Source organism: Mesocricetus auratus, unplaced genomic scaffold (genome assembly GCF_017639785.1).
Source record: "Mesocricetus auratus isolate SY011 unplaced genomic scaffold, BCM_Maur_2.0 Super-Scaffold_100027, whole genome shotgun sequence".
NCBI classification, from domain to species: Eukaryota; Metazoa; Chordata; class Mammalia; order Rodentia; family Cricetidae; genus Mesocricetus; species Mesocricetus auratus.
In genome coordinates, this window is record NW_024429208.1 from 549,204 (window position 1) to 571,416 (window position 22,213).

General features: G+C 49.2%; 2 protein-coding genes across 4 annotated transcripts; one reads left to right on the top strand and one right to left on the bottom strand.

Moving 5' to 3' along the window:
• Positions 1–1,433: 1,433 nt before the first annotated feature.
• Trim10 (tripartite motif containing 10) lies at positions 1,434–14,364 on the bottom strand. 2 transcript variants are annotated; one of them, XM_005087191.3, is made up of 7 exons: positions 11,668–14,364; positions 9,908–10,003; positions 9,102–9,332; positions 8,354–8,376; positions 7,790–7,905; positions 6,544–6,576; positions 1,434–2,378 (listed from the first exon to the last, which is right to left on the bottom strand). In XM_005087191.3, exons 1-7 carry the CDS (start codon positions 12,094–12,096, stop codon positions 1,837–1,839), a joined length of 1,470 nt encoding a protein of 489 aa, XP_005087248.1. In that variant the 5' UTR covers positions 12,097–14,364; the 3' UTR covers positions 1,434–1,836. The 2 variants fall into 2 exon arrangements, with proteins under 2 accessions (XP_005087248.1, XP_021079342.1); XM_021223683.2 differs by having other exon boundaries at positions 11,647–14,364.
• A 717-nt stretch (positions 14,365–15,081) lies between these two features.
• On the top strand, positions 15,082–21,843 carry LOC106022647 (tripartite motif-containing protein 15). 2 transcript variants are annotated; one of them, XM_013126091.3, is made up of 7 exons: positions 15,090–15,737; positions 16,068–16,163; positions 17,874–18,104; positions 18,818–18,840; positions 19,600–19,715; positions 20,084–20,116; positions 20,989–21,843. In XM_013126091.3, the coding sequence occupies exons 1-7, from the start codon at positions 15,375–15,377 to the stop codon at positions 21,000–21,002; spliced, it is 876 nt and encodes a 291-aa protein (XP_012981545.1). In that variant the 5' UTR covers positions 15,090–15,374; the 3' UTR covers positions 21,003–21,843. The 2 variants fall into 2 exon arrangements, with proteins under 2 accessions (XP_012981544.1, XP_012981545.1); XM_013126090.3 differs by having other exon boundaries at positions 15,082–15,737; positions 20,084–21,843.
• Positions 21,844–22,213: the final 370 nt, after the last annotated feature.

The window sequence follows — 22,213 nt, forward strand, 5'->3', positions numbered from 1 at the left end:
TCCATCTCATGCTTGTGGATCAAAATACAATCTCTCACCTACTGCTCCAGGCTCTCTACCATGATGGTCTCAGTCTCTGAAAGTGTAAGCCACAAATAAACTCTTTCTCCATAAGCTACCTTGGTCATAGTGTCTTATCATTGCAATAGAAAAGTAACTACTAAGACAGGCAATTTTGCTTTTGTTTCTTGCCAGAAATCACTCCATCCCGAAAGTCCTTTAAAAAAAAATTAAACCCAATGGTTTTTATTTTTAATTTGATGTTGAACAATCGGGCAACACATCCAGCAGCCCCAAAGAGCTTTGCTCACACAGGTCTCACTGAGGACAAGAAAAACACATCTCCAAAGATTGACTATGCTGGCTCTGAACTCAGAATCTCTCCTTGTTAAACCAGTTATAGATGGCACTAGCCCTTTGCTCTCCCCGTGACGAGGTAGGAAAGGAGGAGGAGAAACAGCGTGCTGTGCACAACGTGACAATACTGTGAGGGGCCTCCAGGACCACTGGCCTCCGTAGCACCCCTACTTCCCAGACAGCTGCTACTACAGCTTGCACACCTAGCCATCCCCTTCTGGTTGGTAAGATATGCCAGCCATAGGGGATCCCAGGGGATCCTTCTTGTGGAAGACTGCCACCTTGGACTCACCACTGTCATCTTCAGGCCTGTTGCTGAAGATGGGTTTGTCACTCTTTGGTGGCTTGTCCTGCTTGGTAACACCAGCCAGATGTAGCAGCCTTGGCCAGTGCCAGTAGAAGACGGTGCCACTCCCTGTGACGGGGCCATCTGGGTCTGTGAGGACCAAGGTGTAGAATTTCCCCGGGTCAAGGCCATCCCATGAAATGCACTGGGCCTAGGTGGGTGGGTATCAACACTCTGCCCAGCTCATCAACCTCCACATGATCCTAGGGACACTCATCTACCTCCTGCAGGCTCAGCAGCTCAGCCCACTGCCCGGTGTCGGTTGGCTTGGAGGTGGCGGAAACGGAGGCAGACACTGGTCCTGAGAGCTGTGTGGGAAGACGCGGTGAGAAGCCGCGTCAGTCAGGCGTGTGGCACATGACGGTCGAAGAAAGAGGATGCCCCTTTATCAAATAACATCTCCATTTGCGCTTTCAGAAGTTCGCTCGTGTATGTGTGCAGTGCTTTTTGCTCACGTCCACTCCGCCAAAATGTTTCTTGAAGATGTGAATAAATTAACTAGTTGGTTTTTTTTTTTTTTTGGAGGAAAACAAACTGAAGGGGGCTGGAGGGATAGCTCAGCCATCAAAGGCTAGGCTTACAACCAAAATGTACAAGAAAACAAAATGAAGGGTTTTGCTTGAAATCATGCAGCTGGTTGATTGCAGGACTTCTCCAGGAACCCAGGTCTTTTTTTTTTTTTTTTTTTTTTCTTTTGGTTTTTCGAGACAGGGTTTCTCTGTGGCTTTGGCTTTGGAGGCTGTCCTGGAACTCGCTTGGTAGTCCAGGCTGTTCTCGAACTCACAGAGATCCGCCTGCCTCTGCCTCCCGAGAGCTGGGATTAAAGGCGTGCGCCACCAACGCCCGGCAGGAACTCAGGTCTTAAGGCTTACAATCCAGCACTGTTTGTATACATATGTCTGTGCCCATTGGCGATAATGGCGGGAACAGCCAGCTGCAGCCAAGGTCCCGGATACCCTGACCATCGGATGAGCACTGGAGAAAGGCCTACGGCCTTGTCTCTTATTGACACATGCTATCCCAATTGTCTAAAAAGTAATTGTGTGTGTGTGTGTGTGTGTGTGTGTGTGTGTGTGTGCCTGTTGACCCAGCCAAGGGTCAGCCCCCCAGGGTGCTTGATTCTAGCCTAACACTCAGAGGAGGGGAACTTCCCCTCCTTGACAGTTGAGGGAAAAGCTAGACCCCCTGCCCCAGAGTCCAAACAAGGGGAAGACCTCCCGAGTGAAGGAGGCCGTGAAGGTATAGATATGCTCCTGGGTGACGGCATTGACAAAGGTCACCCAGCCCACCTCATAGTCAAGAGACACCTGCACCTTCCGGGGTTGCTGCTCTAGGGCCAGCCTCGTGGGGAAGGGACCCAGAGCTGAGACGAAGCCCCAGGCCAGTCTCACGGCCCAGACGCCTTCCTCTGGCCTCAGCCGCAGCTCTCCTTTCCGTCGTACGTCCCCCCTCACCACACCCACGGTGCAGCTGCCCCCGTGGGCCAAGTCCACATTCACCGCCCACGTGTGCCTCCCTCCTGTAAAGCCGCGCCGAGCCAGGACACAGGTGGCTCGATCGAAACGCTGCGGGGTGTCCGGTGAATTCTGCCACTTGTAGGAGAACCGAGCCCTCTGGTGATCCTCAGACAGGAGGAGCTTGGGGTGGGAAGTCTGGGGGTCTAGAGCAACGTGGGCTGTGGGGTGGAACAAGGAACGGGTTATGTCAGCAGATGCGCTTTTACGTCTTACTGGGACGGCCTAAACGCCGGCTTCCATGCCTGCCCGCTGGTGTTGAACCATCCGTGTGTTTAAACCAGAGCACGGGCATCACCGAGGAACCGGTTAGACCCACAGGCTAAAGGTCCACATCCTAAAAGTATGCCCAGGGGATGCATGTAAACATTAGAGCGAGAAAAGCCAGTCACAAAGAGCACGCTGCCCTCGCTTGCCTGCCCACGCCCTCTAGAAAGCTATATATACAGGTCATGGCGAGTCTCCTGTGGGTGGAGAAAAAAGGGGTTCCCTGACACAGGACCTGCCTCCCACGCGTGGGCACCCTCACAAACTGCCTCCTCATACACGACCCCACCTTACACCTGTCCCCCTAGATCCATAACTTCCCCCCAGGTACAACTTCTTTGTATAGGGGCACACAGACACTTTCACGTATGTCCTCCTCACAAATCCTCTCTCACACTTCCTCTCCCAACTCCCAGCCAACGCCACACACACACACACACACACACACACACACACACACACACACACACACACCTTCCCGCGTATACACAGCCAGCCTCATACCGGCCTCACTCACACAGCCAACCGTACAGCTGCAGGCGCGTCCCCCTCCCCTTCACAGAGTCTCCTCTCACACCCAGACTCCTTTAGGTGCGACCTCCCTCACACAGAGCCGTCGCCGCTCTCACAGCCACTGTCACAGCCTCCCCTCCCATATGGTCTTCTCACACACAGGCAGCCCCGCATACAGACACCTTCCCGAAGCCCCTCGCACACTCCGTCCCTCACCCAAGGCCGGCCTCAAGCAGCTTCTCCCCTCAGTGTTACTTCACACATCAACACACCTCACACACAAGCTTCTCTTCACACCCTTCCTCACGCATCACGGATGCCCTCACCGACAGCTTCTCCCTCATACGACCCTCCTGATGACAGCCTCCTCCCACTCAGTCACAGCCTCTCCTGTGCACAGCCCTGCTCACACAACTACCTTTGCACCCCGTTCCCTCCACACACGGCCTCCTCACGCAAGGCACGCTCACACACAGGTACCTTGTTGTACATGGCCATTTGACAGCTTCGTTACACGCTGGCATTCACGCACAGCTCCCATAAACAACCAGTCTCCCTCACACACAGTATTCCCTCATATAAGTACCCTTCACACGCAGCCTCCCTCACACACAACATTTCTTCACACACAGCCTCCCTCACACACAACATTTCTTCACACACAGTCTCCCTCACACATTTCTTCACACACAGCCTCCCTCACACACAACATTTCTTCACACACAGCCTCCCTCACACACATTTCTTCACACACAGCCTCACTCACACACATTTCTTCACACACAGCCTCCCTCACACACAACATTTCTTCACACACAGCCTCGCTCACACACAACATTTCTTCACACACAGCCTCGCTCACACACAACATTTCTTCACACACAGCCTCCCTCACACACAACATTTCTTCACACACAGCCTCCCTCACACACAACATTTCTTCACACACAGCCTCCCTCACACACATTTCTTCACACACAGTCTCCCTCACACATTTCTTCACACACAGCCTCCCTCACACACATTTCTTCACACACAGTCTCCCTCACACATTTCTTCACACACAGCCTCGCTCACACACATTTCTTCACACACAGCCTCCCTCACACACATTTCTTCACACACAGTCTCCCTCACACATTTCTTCACACACAGCCTCCCTCACACATTTCTTCACACACAGCCTCCCTCACACACATTTCTTCACACACAGTCTCCCTCACACATTTCTTCACACACAGCCTCGCTCACACACATTTCTTCACACACAGTCTCCCTCACACATTTCTTCACACACAGCCTCCCTCACACACATTTCTTCACACACAGTCTCCCTCACACATTTCTTCACACACAGCCTCGCTCACACACATTTCTTCACACACAGCCTCCCTCACACACAACATTTCTTCACACACAGCCTCCCTCACACACAACATTTCTTCACACACAGTCTCCCTCACACATTTCTTCACACACAGCCTCGCTCACACACATTTCTTCACACACAGCCTCCCTCACACACAACATTTCTTCACACACAGCCTCCCTCACACACAACATTTCTTCACACACAGTCTCCCTCACACATTTCTTCACACACAGCCTCACTCACACACAACATTTCTTCACACACAGCCTCCCTCACACACAACATTTCTTCACACACAGCCTCGCTCACACACAACATTTCTTCACACACAGCCTCGCTCACACACAACATTTCTTCACACACAGCCTCGCTCACACACAACATTTCTTCACACACAGCCTCCCTCACACACAACATTTCTTCACACACAGTCTCCCTCACACACAACATTTCTTCACACACAGTCTCCCCCACACATTTTCTTCACACACAGCCTCCCTCACACACAACATTTCTTCACACACAGCCTCCCTCACACACAACATTTCTTCACACACAGCCTTGCTCGTATACAACCCCTTTACACATACCCTGCCTCTTCCCATACATACCATCTTCACACGAGTCTTCCCCAAGCATAGTATGTCCCCCACACAGCCGTCTCCTCTCACACTCAGCCTCCCCTCCCACACAGCCTTCCTCACACAGTCTCCATCCACAGTCTCTCCTTCAGTCTCTTTTTCTCAGAGGCAGACATTTTCAGACATTTTCCTCCCTTGGATCCCAACCTAGAGTTTCTTCCCTGCTTTGGCTGAGGCTACCATGACTCATCCGTACAACTTTCCCCTCCTCGTCACCCTGGGGTTATGTACTCTCTCTCTCCTCCAATCGTTCTAAACTGTTGGACTCTGGCCATCACGTTTTAGAGCCCCCAATTCTCCCTGGATATTGCTATGTGTAACATTTCTGAACTGAAGGAAGTTGGGCAGCAGAGACAGACGGATCTCTGTGAGTCTGGGGTCAGCCTGGTCTACATAGTGAATGCCAGGACAGTCAACGCTACATAGTGAGACCCTGCCTAAAAACAAACAAACAAACAAAAAATCTAGACAGAGAAAACCTATATATGCAGACTTATCCACAGGTGAGGGAGCGCCTCCTAACAGTCCCACAACTCTCCTGGGTCTTTGGCTGGCCGATGGGAACTAATAGCGTTAAAGGGGTTCTTTCTGTTCATTCTTGGCTCTGCTTCTATAATTGAAAAACTAACATCTCAGAGGGAGTAGAGGTTTCTGACAATTCTGAGGATGTTGACTTTAAACAGATAAAAATTCCCCTCATTTAGATAGGTCATATCTTTTTTTTTTTTTTTTTTTGGTCTAATCATTCTGCCCACTGTAGATGTGCTGATCTGGAGACCAGATTTATCAGGAACATGTGTGTGCCTGTTCTCCCTTCATGGCTCTCCTAGGGGCCTTATACAGTCACGCCTCAGTATCTGTGAGGTATCGTTTCCACAACCCCCTTACATACTAAACTTCACCAGAGCTCAAGTATTTTACGTAGAATGGCGTATCATTTGCATATGCACTACACATACCCTCCCAAGCACGTCATATCATCTTTAGGTTGCTCATGTTATGTAATACAATGTAAATGCTATGGGGATAGTTGTTATACTACACTATTTAAGGAGTAATGACAAGGGGGGAAAATCTCACCACATTCAATACAAAGCAGTGTTTTTCTATGGAGGGTTGAAGGTGGAATCTATGGATATGGGTGTGTTTGTATGCTTGCGTGCGCACACACGTGCGTGTGCGTGTGTGTGTGTGTGTGTGTGTGTGTGAGAGAGAGAGGGGGGTAAGTGTGTGTGTGAGAGAGGGGAGGTGCGTGTGTGTGTTTGTGTGTGTGTGAGAGAGAGGTGTGTGTGTGAGAGAGAGGTGTGTGTGTGTGTGAGAGAGAGGTTTGTGTATGTGAGAGAGGTGTGTGTGAGAGAGGGGAGGTGCATGTGTGTGTGTGTTTGTGTGTGTGTGAGAGAGATGTGTGTGAGAGAGATGTGTGTGTGTGTGTGAGTGAGTGTGTCGTGTGTGAATGTCTATATAAGTATTTTGGTGCGCAGTGCAGGATCCAGAAGCTTCCCTAGTCTCCCCATTCTAAAGTGGGCTGCTCACCTGGCTCATAGTCCAACTCAAAGCAGAGTTTTTCTGTAAGGAGGGAATAACAACAAGATGAGATTTCATTAATCCCACAGCTGCAGAGTACACGGTGACGAGGAAATGGAGGCTGGGAAGAGGGAAGCAACAGAGAGAAGAATGGAAGTTGGAATCCTCTTAACCAGTGCTGCTAAACCGCGCTTGTACCCACTCTCATTTCAAATCCGGACACCCTGGGACAGGACTGCAGATAACCCATGCTCACACAAGCTCTCAAGGGTTGCTAATGCCTCCCCCTACCCCCCACCCCCGGGCCTGGAGTCCCAGGGAGAAGCCTGCTACTCTAGCCCAGGGCAGACAGGGTCTGTGTCTGCCTTGCCTACACATCTACTTAAGGAAAAGATCATTGGGCTCACTTCGTTTTCTTCTACTTGCAAATAATGTTTGGGCTAGCCAAAAGCCAGCCTTTGATTAGAGTAGAATTTCCTCTACCAGAGTCTAGTCCATGGGAGTACTTGCGGGAAGCGGGCTTTCAGGAATGTCCTCCCAGGGACATGTTTGTTCGTGGGTGTGACATTTAGAAAGAGGTGGCATTGTTCATAACGTCATGGACAGCCAAGAGCCACAACTTAACATCTCTAGCTTTCCTGGCTGGCTGCCGTTACGACTGCTTCCGGGAACGGACTGGGGCTGGGTTCCTATAAGGGAGGCTCAGTGTAGTCAGTCAGACTGATAAAAAGCAGTGGGGGAGAAGACTGGAGTTGTAGGTCAGTAGTAGAGCACTTGCCTACCAAACACACACTGTCAGTAGTGAGAAAAAAAAAAAACAGTGGAAGGAAAGCAAAAGGGGAGGGGAGAGTCAGCTTCTGCAGTTAGGCAAAACACCGTCACCAGTTAACACAGTTAAACACCAAAGCACAGTGCATCGATGCACATGCTACCTTCTGACGACGAAGAGTCATGGATGCTGTTAACCATTATCTTTTCTACTATTTCACATCAACTGGTCAGATTTAACGGGTTAGTCCCCAAGCCCCAAAAATCTTCCCTTCTTCTTTTTTAATTCTCTTCACCGTCACGTCATCCTGAGAGACTTTTATTGGACTTGGCAAATAAGAACGTTAAGGTACTAAAGGAGATAAGCCATGCTATAACACATAGCCATTTGGTAGTGGAGGCAGAGGTCATTCCCAAGCTCAGGCTGTGTGTACAGCAGCCTGCTGGGGGGGGCGGGGGCAGGGGCGGGGTGGGGGGAGCCCCTTACCCAGAAATGTCTTCATCTCCTGCTGCAGAGGGATGGCCTGTTGGGGGAAGTCCCGGATCCTCTGACCCAGCTCTGGAGATATAGCCTCGGGTTTCCTGCACTTTCTAGTTTCACACCTAGGGGCACAGAAACGGCAGTCTGGGGAATTATTGTTCTTCTTGGAAGAAATACTTAATTTTACGTGCATGGACATTTTACCTGAATGTGTGTATGTGCGGCACATGCATGCAGTGCCCGTGGATACCAGCAGAGGGCATAGGATCCACTGGAACTAGAGATGGGTGAGAACTGCTGTGTGGGTTCTGGGAACTGAGTCCAGGGTCTTTACACTGAGCCATCTCTCTGGCCCCTAGAGTTATTTTTTTTAATGATGTCTCCAGGCTGCCATCTTCTTCTAACAAGGCCTGGAGCAGCAACTTCCCATCCTCTCAGATGGACCCCACTGCTCCACAAGTGGGTAGAGCTACAGCAGTGCATGAGGTTTATTTGCACAGCAATAACTAGGTGGGTGGAGCACGGATGGCTATCTATGCAAAAAGAAGAAATAGGCATTGTATCACTCACCTTATTAGAGTGCTTCTGATATCCTGAGAGGGAGAGAGAGAGAGAAGGGGAGAGAGAGAGAGAGAGAGAGAGAGAGAGAGAGAGAGAGAGAGAGAGAGAGAGAGAGAGAGAGAGAGAGAGAGAGAGAGAGATTGATTCAGTTTCTGGGTTTTGTCTTCTACTGTTGTTATATCCACAAAAAAAAGCCATATTCCTAGTCTTGGACAGATAGATCCATGGCGACTAAAAACCCAACTCCTTTGCTTCATGGACAGAGTTGGTGATATGCCCAACTTCTACCAACAGGCAAAACTACACAAGTCCTACACCGAAGTCTCTTATTTCCCAGTACCCAGTACATGCCCCTAAACCATGCTGATGGAACCCCAATAACTCTCCTCCAGTTCAAGGAGGTAATTCAGCGTAGGGAGAACTTCCTGGCCAGTGGAGGGGACACTCAAGTTATGAAAAGTTTGCTCTGGAAACAGCACCTGGCAGTTGTCTGCACAATGCTTGGTAGTTTTCAGTAGCAACTTCTACCTTATTTTACCGTTGCATTCTCATTTCTTCCCATTCTATGGATGGCAGGAGAGAAGACCAAGGCCAGAGAGTACCATGACCAGGGAATTCTTGGTGAGGAACAAATTAACCCCTGCCCCCAGTCCTGTGCTCCACATCCCATTGTGGATGCAGAGCCATGTATGTAAAGCAGACAACAATCAGGCAATGATTCCAGAGACCCCAGGGGTGAGGGCAGGCCAGGTCTCACCGTCAGGAGCCCCCTCGCCGACCGATTTTTCTTCTCCTCCAGCTCCTCGATCAGGGTGCTGAACCTGCAGATCTCCCCGGTGGCCAGGGAATCAAACTCTTCCTGTTGCTTCAGGATGTCCCCATCCAACCTCTCCAGCTGTGCTAAAAGGACACCTTGTTGTTCCTCCAGGAACTGACTCAGGTGTGCGAACTGGGAAGTCACCTGTTGCCTCTTGGTGGCCACCTGAGTCTGGGAAGGAAGTGAGAGCCAAGGAGGACGCTTTTTCCTCTCCCCACATCAGAATCTCCTCCTCCTCCTTTCCTTTTCCCTTGCATATTCCCACTTCCCTCTTGATCCATACCCACACCTCCCAAGGTTCGATGACAAAATCAGAGCTGTCCCCCCCACCTGTTCCTTGACCCCCCCCCATATGGATGTGGAGTTGCAGCTGGTGTTCTTTCTGCCTGCCACCCGGTTTCTCACGAGGCCCAGGATGGCCTCATCGTCATTACTGCAGCTTCTAAAGGGGGCCCAGAGACACCAGAGATGTCTGGTGTCTTGCCCGGCAGGAAGCACACATTGTGTGCACACCACTAAGGTGTCAGAGGCAGGGTTACACTAATTCCCGCAGTAAGTGATTCAGTAAGGAGATGAATCTTAATCTCCATTTCACGGGCCACTAAGCTAAAGCTAGAGAGTTGCTCAAGACAGAGGAGTTAATGTCAGAGTCAGGAATCAAACTCGTAACACCTTCAAGTCTCTGTCCAGTGGCCCCAGACTTTGGAGCAAGGGCTGGGGCTGGGGACGGGGAGATGGAGACCTACCAGGAGCACCTGTATCCTTTTGTTTTCCCTTGACTGGATTTCTTGAATCTCCGTTCTCTCTTTCCTTAGACATATAAGACAGTTCTGTATTTGTTCCTGGGGAGAAGGAGCATAAAATACTAAGATGGAGAAAGTAACTACAAAGGGACGTCACTCCCTTCAATCTGTGGATGTGAAATGCCCTGGAGATGAGTGTGAACTTCCACACCTTGACAAACTCAGGGTCTTCTTCTTTATTCTGATTTTGAGGTAGGATTTCGTGTAGCCCAGAGTTATCTCAAACTCAGGCTCCTCCTACCTCAATTTTCCTAACATTAGGATCACAGGTCAGCACCACCAAGCCTGGCCTTGTGTCTTGTTCCTCTTGCTTCATGCTCCAGAGACTTTGTCCAGGGTTTATCCCCTTCTCATAACCGTCAAAGGTCATGGCTTTGCTTACCCTTTGAGTCCTTCTTCAGGTTAAACAACTATCTTCTTTTGCATGTGACAAGTATTACCCATGACCTGAGCTTTGCATGTTCTTTGCAGAAACTGAAATCATGCCACCCAAAGTAAATACATTCAAATAACATCTTCCTTTTTTGGTAGAACCAATAATCTAGAAATGATTCGACATGAGAAGAAATGTCATACAAAATAATTGATGCACTATTTTATAAATTGTTCTAGAATAGAGTTAGGAACAACCAAACACATAAATATCCATATGTATATTTAAAAACACTGACAGGAAAGCTGGGGATGTATCTCAGTTATTAAAGTGCTTGCTTAGCATATAAGAAGCCCTGGGTTCAATTGCTAACACTACATAAAACTTGTGTGGTGGCACATGCCTACAATCCCAGCATTTAAGGTGATAAAGGCAGGAGAATCAGAAATTCAAGGTCATCCTAGGCTATATAATTAGTCTGAGGTAATCCTCCATTAAGATCTGTCTTTAAAAAAAAACATACACAAACCAGAATACATATAAAAATCTCACTTTCAAAAGATCATTAACTGGCCAGGTGTTGGTGGTGCACGCCTTTAATCCCAGGCAGAGGCAGGTGGATCTCTGTGAGTTCAAGGCCAGCCTGGTCTACAAGAGCTAGTTCCAGGACAGCCTCCAAAGCCACAGAGAAGCCCTGTCTCGAAAAAGCCAAAAAAAAAAAAAAGATTATTAACTAATGCTACATCATACATACAAGCACCTGCTTGTATTAAAACACAGTATAAAAGCAACTAAAACCAGCAATACACCCTTTAATGAAAACTAAAATTATATGCCACATATGTACACCCAACTAACTTATTCACAACAGGAGCATTTAGTTACAAGTATGCTTCAAATACATCACACTCAGACCACCTCTCCACACAGAAGACATCAACTCTTGTAAACGTACAGCTTATTCCCTGAAATGCAAACCTCAAACACACTTAAACTGATACAGGACAGACAGACAGACAGACAGACACACACACACACACACACACACACACATTTGATGGCTCATTCGTTCAGAAAGGATTTACTGAGCGTCTACTATATATGGTCCACAAAGAAACAACATAGAATGTGCTCTTTAATCATAAACCTGTGCTTTTCTGTGCTTGAGTCTATTGCCTGGGTGATCAAAGCAAGGAGAAAGAATTTGGAGTCAGCATACCCCTTCCACCCCAGAACTGCCAACGCCTTTCTACTTCCCTTGGTCCATCCAAACCAGCTCCCACAAGGGTCACCCAGTGCCCTTTCCTACCCTGCAGGGATCTTCTCCTACCCTGTAGGGACCCGCAGCGTCCTCCAGGAAGCGCACAGTGTGAGTCCTATGCTGTCCGGCCTCACGGCACACCACACACAACTGTGCCTCATCCTCCTCGCAGAAGAAGTAGACCTTCTCCCCGTGTTGGGGACAGGCATCCTCCACCTGTGGACCTTGCGTGGTTGCCAGCTGAAGGCGTTCAATGTTCTCTACTACGTTGGCCAGCTGCCAGTTGGGCCGGAAGCTCCCTGGGCGGAACGGCTCTTTGCAGAGCGGGCAGCTGAGGGACTCCTCCGATTCTGGTCCTGGGATCTCACAGTAGCGAGTCAGACAGCCACGACAGAAGTTGTGGCCACAGTCAATGGTGACTGGCTCCCTTAGGGTGCCCTGGCAGATGGGGCAGTTGACCTCATCTGCCAGGCTTGTCACAGAAGGAGCAGAGGCCATGTCAATCACGCTGGGTCTTCTGCTGCTTTCCGGAAGTCACCATCTCTGCTTGGTGGGAAGAAAACACTCCATAGGCACACCATGCCTGGACACAGACATGGTTCACGCACTCTTGAAACGAGAGGTCCAATTGCATCTCTGGCACCAGAGGCCCCTTGGCCCGCTCTCCCAGGAGCAGACACACTCCTGCCAACAGCAGAGATGAAGAAGTAGCAGAAGAGGAAGGCCTAGGAGCTCACAGCCTCATCCAGAGGCGCTGAAGTTACTCCCTGGACCAGTTCCCATGGCCCCGGGGCTCACTGTTCCTTTCTGCCTGCCTGGAGCTGCTCACAGAAAGATGAGAGTGTTTGGTCTCTCAGAAGTCCACCGTTAAAAGAGATCTTTCTTTGGGGGCAGGGAGGAGGCTGACTCACAGAGGACAGCTCTGCAACGCAAAACCACCTGTCTCCAGGGAGATTGCGGTATCAGCCAGCTCGAGGCCTGACAGTCGGTGGACAGGGGAGTGTGGGGACTCAGATAAGGCTCCTGAGTTGGGGTGTGCACAGCACAAGCAACTGTGGCGAAGCCGCCATAGGCCTATGACAGGCTTTTAAAGGGGGCTGGAAATAAAAACAGCGTGGGCGAGGAAAAACAGAGTCACAGCCAGCACTTTTTTTTAAAACCATGACTACACATCTCCCAGTGATAGAAGCACTCTAAATGGTTTATTTACCTCACCTCTGCTCTGTCCACACCCTGCTGTCCCGTAACTCTGTTTTGCAAGCTCCGCCAGGTTTACCTCACCTCATCCAAGGCGAGCAAATAGAGCTCAAGTAACTGTGGTCTATCTGCAAGTCAAAGCTACGAGTCGTCCAAGCAATGCAGTCTACCAGAAACACAAAATATAACCAGGCTTGGCAGTACATGCCTGTGATCTCAGCACTTGGAATAGAGACAGATAGTAGAATCGAGTGTTCAAGACCAGCCCCGCTTACAGAGTTCAGAGTTCAGAGGCCAGCCTGAGCTACATGAAATGTGCCATGAGAAAAAGAAAAACAAAATTTAGTGAAAGACGCATATCGCATATGTGCAACCTAAAATGTTCTAGTTGCCGTTATGAGCTGGAGCCACAAGACAGAATTATAAAGGGACGTTACTGGGACAACTGGGTGTTTTGAATATTGACGGCGAGCTCACTAATAGATCGCTAATTTTTTTCTTTAAATTATCTGGTTGTTATTTGTGTGTGGGGGTGGGGTGGGCAGCGGTGCTGGTATCTGGGCACGGACGTGGAAGTTACAGAGCGGTTTCGTGGAGTCGGTTCTCCAGCCATGCGGGTCCTGGGCTCAGGCCCTCAGCTTAGCTGCAGGTGAATTACCTGATGAGGCATCATGGTGGCCCATGTCAGATTTCTTAATGCCAGTGTGGCTGCATGGGGGAAGAGATATATGTTGTATTTATGCAAAGGGAGCAGGTGGACTAATAGTTACAAGTAGAGGGTGCAGCCAGAAAGCACAAAGGTATACGAGCTAATATTCCTTCCTTCACAGAACCAATAAGGTTGGATGTTTCCCATAATAAAGGCTGAGGAAATACGTGTAAGTGTAAAAAATGGAAAGAAAGATGAAATAAATATTAATAGTATATATATAGTATATATATGGGAAGTGTTTTATATACAGCACACTCAGCCAGGGCTGACCATACACCACTGCTCAAGCAGAATTAGACAGTTGTTCTAGGTGTGCATTGCTGTAGGTAGGGCAGGAAGTGGGCGTGGAACATACAAAGTAGGTGGGGTGTAAAAGGGGGGGGGTGAGCGGAAGGGCCTGGCTTTGCCCACAGGGCAGGTGAGTCCTCGCCTAGGGACCCTGGCAGTTTGATTTTTGTCTCGGCCCTGGGAAGAGCACAGGGCTGGAATCCAAGCACTCCAGTGTCCCAGCGTTGTGACTGTCCAACTCTCTGACCTTTAGAAGTCCCTTTTAACGTGTCAGCGGGAATCTCCTTCTCCACACTTGTCCCAGCAGGTTGCTATTAAATTAGATATAGCCCTGGAGTGATTGCTCGGGGAGGGGGGGGGACAGAATGCATATTGCCAGAGCTCACGGCTCAAGAATTTGCTGCTCTTGCGGAGGATTCAGGCTGGGCTCTCAGCATCCACAAGGAGGCTCAGAACCATGTGTAACTCCCGTTCCAGGGGATCCATCACCTTCTACTGGCTCTTCAGGCATTGCACACAGTGGTGCATAGACATGAGGGCAGACAAAAAAAATCATACACATAAGAATTAAAAATAAAAATAAATGGCCGGGCGTTGGTGGTGCACGCCTTTAATCCCAGCACTCGGGAGGCAGAGGCAGGTGGATCTCTGTGACTTCGAGGCCAGCCTGGTGTACAGAGCGAGTTCCAGGACAGCCTCCAAAACAATACAGAGAAACCCTGCCTCAAAAAAACAAAAAAAAAATTTTAATTTAAAATTGAAGGACTGGAAAGATGGCTCAGCCTGTAAGAATAGTTGCTGCACTTTCAAGCAGGATGGGACTAACTCACAACTGCCTGTAACTTGAACTTCAGGGGATCCCATCTGAGAAGACTTGCACATGTGGCACATATATACCCCAACACACCACACACACACACACCTTTTTTTTATTAAAAAACAAGCAAACGAAAAAAATTGAAATCCAGGCTTTAGGTGGTGCTCCGCGTGGGCTTTAGGAGTACAGGAAACCTTATACCGGCCTATGAGGCAGAGGAGAAAAGGAAGGGGCCAAGCGGAGGAACGTGCATGTAGGCCTGCAGTTCGAAATCCGTCTCAACACCACAGGCTGGACTTTGATGCTACCACAGGCCTCCTAGTCCGAAATTTATGGCCCTCACCTTCTCAGCGTGACAGGAAGCGGCTCCTCCCCAACGGTTCCACCCCTATGTGGCCAAGCGATTCCAGGAAACCCCATTTCCAAGTGACCTCATGGTGCAATACACTGCTCCCCACCCCGGGGACAGAAGGCGACAGGAGTAGAGAGCTAGGTCACCTGCCCGCCACTGGGAAACGCTGGGTAGTCAAGACGCCATGGAGTTTGGACCTGTTTAGCTGCTGGGTGGTGGCGCGGGGTTCTGGGCGTGCCTGAGGCGGAGCCAGGTGACTTCGCTGAGCTGACATTCTTGCCTTTCTTTCAGCCCCGGATTCCTTTGCCTCTGAGACAGTGACGCACTTAAAAGTGACTCAGTTTCAGAGAAAGGAAATTGGAGAGGACAGAGGCTGAAGACTGTGTGGACCGGCAGGGAAAGGCACGGTGATGCCCTCAACCCGGTCCCTGCGGGGACTTCATCACGTAGCCTGTCCCGCCTGCACCCGGCCCCTGCAGGATGCGGTGACCATAGCCTGCGGACACGCTGTCTGTCTATCCTGCCTCCCGCGCACACCGATGGGGGCCAAGCTGCTGTGCCCGCTCTGTCAGGAGGAAGAAGAGCAAACCCAGGCCGCAGTGGCCCCGGTGCCCCTGGGTCCCCTGGGCGAGACCTGCTGCGAGGAGCACGGAGAGAAGATCTATTTCTTCTGCGAGACCGACGCGGAGCTGCTCTGCGTGTTCTGCAGGGAGGGCCCCGCCCACCAGGCGCACACCGTGGGGTTCCTGGATGAAGCCATCCAGCCCTACAGGGTAAGGAGCCGAGCTGCCGCTTTGAGGCGGGCAGGACGGGGACCTGGCCGCCGCCGTTGGTGGGTGAAGGATAAGGGATGGAGATTTGCTGTCTAAAGACATCTCTCAGCCCTCCTCTTCGCTGCTATCCCCCTGCTGGCGCACGCACTACACACTCTTCCGTCTCCATAGTACCACCGGGTCCAATTTCGGCCCTAGATGGTGATACGGTGAAGTTGGAGGATTTGAATCTCTCGGCCCCAGTGGTGCGGCGTCCACCACACAGCACATGGCTTTGCCAGTTGGATTTTTCACGGACCCTCTTTCCCTCTGCTCTCCTGTCTCCGACAGGATCGTCTCAAGAGTCGGTTAGAAGCTCTGAGGATGGAGCGGGACAAGATGGAAGACAAGAAATGCCAAGAAGACCACAAGCTCCGAGAGCTCCTGGTAAAAGCCACACTCCTGTTCCTTTGTTTTGTTGTTTGTTTGTCTAGGTACAGGATGTTTGTTTGTCTAGGTCTCATGTAGTTCAAACTGGCCTCAGATTCACTGCTTAACTGATCCTACTGTCTCCACCTCCCAGGTGCTGGGATTACAGGCATGCGTCACCATGCCCCGTTTAAGCCTAACAAGATATCCAGCCTAGAGGCTTGTGCAACTGAATTTCAGCCCTATGCTGCTCCCTTGGGGGTTTCCTTCAAAGGCTAGGGAAGTCTGAGAACTTCAGCCTTTTCTAACTTATCTTCATGCAGCCTCACAAAGGCATCTCGTGTCTCAGGACATGGAGGCTGGAGGCGGCTCTGATGACTTCTAATCCAGGACATACTTTATTCTACTCATACCCATAAAAATGGTGCTCCTAACGCCAAGTGGCAAAGCCCAAACTCATGATGAAATGACAAGAACTTAGGTCTCTTTGACCTGTGTCCACAGCTCTCCTGGACCAGCATACCTACTGGAAACATCACCTTCAGCTGGAAAGCCTATATTGGGTGTCCATTGGTGTCTAGGTTCAGGTTTTTGAGGACAGCAGAAGAATGAAGCAGTTAGATTTGGCTGCTGTTTCTCACGACTTCCTTCATGATGCAGTAATCAAGGGGGAAAATGCACACTAGGTATTTCTGGCACTTTGGCCAAAGAGACAAAGTGTTGAGATACAAAGCTCTCTGTAGCATCTTTCAAATTCCATCAAAACATGCTTCATAGGTGGTGACTCTGACCACAATCCCCCTTTGCCTTTTCTCCAGGGGATTACCGTGTTGGGCTGGGTATGAAGAGTAATTAATTGCCTAGAATCCATGGGGCCCTAGGTTCAACCCCCCAGCATTGAATAGGATGGAAGCTCTGAAGTACACCTGTGAGCCTAGCACCTGGGTGGTAGAGGTAGGAGGGTCAGAAGCTCATTTTTGACTACATAGTGAATTGAGTTTGAGGCCAGCCTAGGATACATGAGACTTGGAAATATATCTCAAAAAAAAAAAGTTACTATAGCTACTCCATATGAGTCTGGAGATTTGGTAGGTGTGCTGATTTTTTTGTTAACTGGACACAAGCTAGGGTCGTCCAGGAAGAGGGGACCCTTTCTAAATGTGGAATTGAGGAAAGAAAGGAAAGCAGTTGAGAAAATGCTTCCATCACACTGGCTGTATGTGGCGAGCCCGAGGGACATTTCCTTAATGAATTACTGATGTGGGCGGGTCCAGCCTACACAGGTGGTTAAGAAGGAAGGCTAAGCATGCTGTGGAGAACAAGCCAGTTACCAGGGTTTCTTCACAGCCTCTGCTTCTATGTTCCTGTTTCAGTTCTGAACCAAGTTCCCTCAGTGATGGAATGTGATGCAGAGGTATAAACCCTTTCCTCCTCAACCTAGTTTTTTTTGTCATGTTTTACCATGGCAACAGTAGGGAATCCTAGATATGAATTTTTTTTTAGTCTAGTGTGGCTATAAGAGTTCATTTTGGCGTTATTACAATACTTGGCTAAGATAACAGCACAGCTCTTATGATCAGGTTTATCTTGAGACCTGTCTCTTCCTACCATTGTATTATTTGAAGGAACGTGGCTCGACACTGCTTATTCCTTCTTTCTCTTAATCGATTAAGTGCACAGATGACCTTTCTGGAAGTCAGTTCTGAGTCCCTTCTCATATCCTTACAGATGCAGGTTGAAAGCAAGAAGCAACAGGTAGAAGCTGCATTTGAAAGGCTGACACAGGAGCTTGGGGACCAGAGGCACCTCCTGATGACCAGGCTGGAGGGGCTAGAACAGCAGATCTGGGAGGAGAGGGAGGAGTACATTACAAAGGTCTCTCAGGAGGTCCACCGGCTGGGCGCCCAGGTTGAGGAGCTGGAAGAGAAATGTCAGCGACCAGCAAGTGAGCTTCTGCAAGTGAGAGACACTCCACAATCCTACCACCCTGGGGGGCAGCAGAGGATCCAACAGGAAGGGTGGTACTGTGTTGCAGCTGGGAGGTGATGGAGACAGGCAGGAAAGGGAAATAGGAATTACCTCCATTGGGAAGGGCAGGGGAGGGGGGAGGGTGTGCTTTCTATGGCCCAAAAGACCAAGAGAATTTCCCAAGGCACACATGAGGACCGTGCAAAGATGGCTGGGATCAGACAATCTTGAGTTTAGTGCCAGTTCTTCCAACTATGTCACTTAGGTGAGTCTCTTAGCTTCTTTAAGCATGGTGTGGTAATAGCATCCTTTCATGGAGTTGTAAGAAATTACCCATGTGTGGTGCTCATCACAGCCCCCAGAACACAGGAAGAGCTCCATCAATGGCTTTGTGGTGGTCACCATGCTGCCCTACATCAGTTCCAACTTGGAACTCAGACTGGCCTCTGCTCTCCACTATCTCTTAATCATGGGAAGCAGAACCCATTTAAAGATACAGTTGAAACAGAGCAATCAGAGCAAAGGAACTGGCTGCAGGGTCCTAGTCAGGAAACAAGGAGAGCAGTAAAAGGCATAGTAAGTAACTAAAGGGCTCCAACACTCTGGGTAGAACTTTTAGCTGATGTTAAGGCAGAAAGATCTAGAGTGCCCGATGGGAAAGACCATGTGGAAACTAAGTGCATGCTTTTGCATCTCTTTTGTAGGATGCCAGACTCAACCAGAGCAGGTAAGGCCCTCTCCAATCAATCCTGTCTCCTTTATGTGCAACTTGAAGACACTGAAATCCAGTGGCCATCTTGTGGATGGCCACCCAGAAAAAGAGGCCAGTTGTTCTCTCACTAACAGCTCAAACTCAGTAAACAGATGGGTTAAAACTGGGCACTGAGGAGTTGAGGCAGAGGGATCATGAGTTTGAGGCACGCCTAGGCTACAGAGACCCTCTATCAAAATAACTAAATACGTAAGTTGATAGTTTATCCCCTCAGAGCAAAGTTAAATACAATTGTTAAGTTTACATTTCAATGTGTATGGGCATTTTGCCTGCAAGTACGTCATATGTATCACATGCATGCCTGGTGCCAGGGGAAACCAGAAGAGGCTGGCAGATCCCCAGGAACTAGAATTATAGAGGTTGTGAGCCACCATGTAGATGCTGGGTACTGAACTCTTGTTGTTGGGCGTGTCCAGCTCCCAGAAGTTACCATTAATCCGTGAAGTTACTGGTATTTTAGCCGGTACCTAAAGCCAATTGAAAGTGTCTCCAAGCATGCTTCTCAAAGAGTGTTAGAACTGCAGTCAAGAAGGATGTGGCGTGTCTTACAATGTGACGGGGAGCTGAAAGGAGAAAGGTTTATACTAAGGCACACAGCCCATAACTAATGAGGGCTGCAAAGGAACCAGAACCAGGACTTTTGCACACACACACACACAAATAAAATGAAGTATTTTATTTTTAGAATGAGTTTGATTTCCAACTTGTCCACAGGTATGAGATGAAGACTTTTGTGAGTCCGGAGGCCATTTCCTCTGATCTTGCTAGGAAGATTCGAAACCTCCACAGGAAAATACTTGGTCTCCCAAAGATGATGAGGACATTCTCAGGTAAAGGGACTTTTCTACCTTCCATCTTTCCCTAACTTCAAAACCTGGTTCAAACCACTAAGCATGCCGGTAATGTTAGCACCAGGGAGACTGAGGCAGGAGGATCCCACATGTTTCAGGCCAGCCTGGACTACATAGTGAAATTCAAGTAAAATTAAGCAAACAGCTTGGGTTAAGCATCTTCCCTCCCCAGAACTTCCCACAAGACCTCACTCTACTGAGGGAGCAAGTAGAGAGTCACTGGTGTCAGAGTTCAGTAAAGAGAGGCAATTTCTCTTATGTCCAGGTCCTCACAACGTACCCAGAACACCCTCCCCCTCAGGAGTTTCTGTAAGTCTCACAGATCTTTCTCTTTCTGCTCTCCTCAGAAAACTTGATACATCATCTGGAAACAGATTCAGGTAATCATCGAGGGCTCTGGGCTTCCCCCACCCCCACCCCAGCATTTATCCATTCCACCCATGGCCACAAACAGCAATGAGTTGTGCTCACCTGACCCTGATTGCTTGGGGTCTTGAGTCTATTAAGCTCTTTCTCCCCACCACAAAGTGTAAACAGTTAACAGAAGCTACGCTACATGTCCATGTGAAGATTAAATTAATGGTATACAGAGAGCTCAGCACAGTACTGGACACACAGTGATCGATGAATGTTGTCAGTTACTGTCTATTCATTCAAAATACGTAGTCAGCCCAAGCTTGGCCTAGAATTATGCTAGAATCTCCACAGATTTGAACAAATATTGTATATTATCAAAAACCAAAAAACCCTCAGCATTTTTCTGGGTGTGGCGGCACACGGCTACAATCCCAGAACTAGAAGCAGTCAGACCGACTGCCACAAGTTCAAGGTCAGCCTGGACTCGTGAGCTAGTTCTAGGTCAGCCTCAGCTAGTGACACCCTTTGGGGGAGGGGGATGGATAAGGCTGGGCTCTAGGGCTGTATCAACAGCTTTTTCCTAGAGCATGCTTGCTTAGAATGCATAAAGTCCCAGTACTACAAAAAAAGGGACTGGGAGAGGAGGGGCAAGAGCATTTACGTTCAAACTGGAGCTTACCTGTTCCCACCAACACTTGCCTGATCTCACATTGATCCTTATTTCTTTAACTTACTGTAGAAATGCCATCCAGACATCTGATTAAAATGCAGGCTCTTGTTTAGGTGGGGCCCCAAGATTCTGTCTTTTAACAAGCTCCTAGGCCCTGCTCTGTGGCCTGGGCACCTCACTTTAAGAAGCAAATTCTCAGGCAGAGCTGTCACATCTGTCCTCCAGAAACAGATGCTTAAGAAGCAGGCAGCATGGTCGATGCTCCATCCTGGAAGTGTGTGTGTGAGGCTACTCGGGACCCTCGGACCACAAACCTGAGCCTGGTCCACTCCGAAGACTTAATGTCTACCTGAGTGTCAGCTGCACCATGGGAGTGGCCCCCGAGGAGGCCAGGGTGAGGAGAGAGCAGGCCCTGGACACCAAGGACAGCGTTCATGCTTCAGCTAGACAGCACCCACCCGTCTTGAACCAGGGGACACAGCTGTTCTTCAATGCAGACGTGGCCCTGGACTACCAGGCAGGGTAAGAGACCCTGCAAATGTGTCATACCGGGACACCGATTGCCATTTCTTTCTCTACTCCTACCTCATCTGCAAACAAGTTCTTGCCTGACTTTGAATGACTGAGGGGGAGCCAAGGAAGTGTGGCAGAGACACCGGCACCCTGGAACCCAGCCCTGTCCTTAGTATTTAAAAGACAGATTGGAATTTAGTGTCTTGGAATCTTTTGCAATTTTTTAAAAAGATATTTAAGTGTCAAGTAAATTCAGCTCCTTGCAGTCCTGTGCTTGGACATGATATTCCCTCTGATCCAGAGGCAGGCAAGGAAGGCTACAACCTAGACACCATTAAGGTATGAGCCAATGGGATTTAGAAGGGAAAACCAACAAGCAAAAACCTGTAAAAGCCTCAAAGTGATCAGGGTAAGGAAGCCAGGACTCTGGCTTGTGTTAATTTATAGTGGCTTTTGGATACAAAACAGGACATGCTTTGGAGCCTCATCAACTCTGGGTGGATCCCCAAAGCCCTCTCAGGTCATTTACCCAGGTTTTGAATGTCCTAATAAAGTATGTGACCTACAGGCCTTTGTGTTTTGTGTCTGATCTGTCTATTATGACAACTTGGAGCTAGGATGGGCAAGACTCTACAGTTCTAATGTTCAAGGCCTTTGAATGATCCCCCTGTTAAATGACTGGTCCCCAGGGTGGAATGTTTTTAGCTCACTGGGGTGTGCTCTGGAAGGGGACTATAGGAGTCTGGTTCATTCTGTTTCCCAACAAATGACACGTGTGCCTGCCAGGAAATGTTGCCATGACAAAAGCCAAAAGCATTGATACAACCGATCATGGATCGCACCTTCAGAGTTGTGAGCCAAAATAAACCTTTTTCTAGGCTGCCTCAGGTGTTTAAAAAAGGTTTTTTTCTTCTCCTAGGTGTGGCAGCATAAGCCT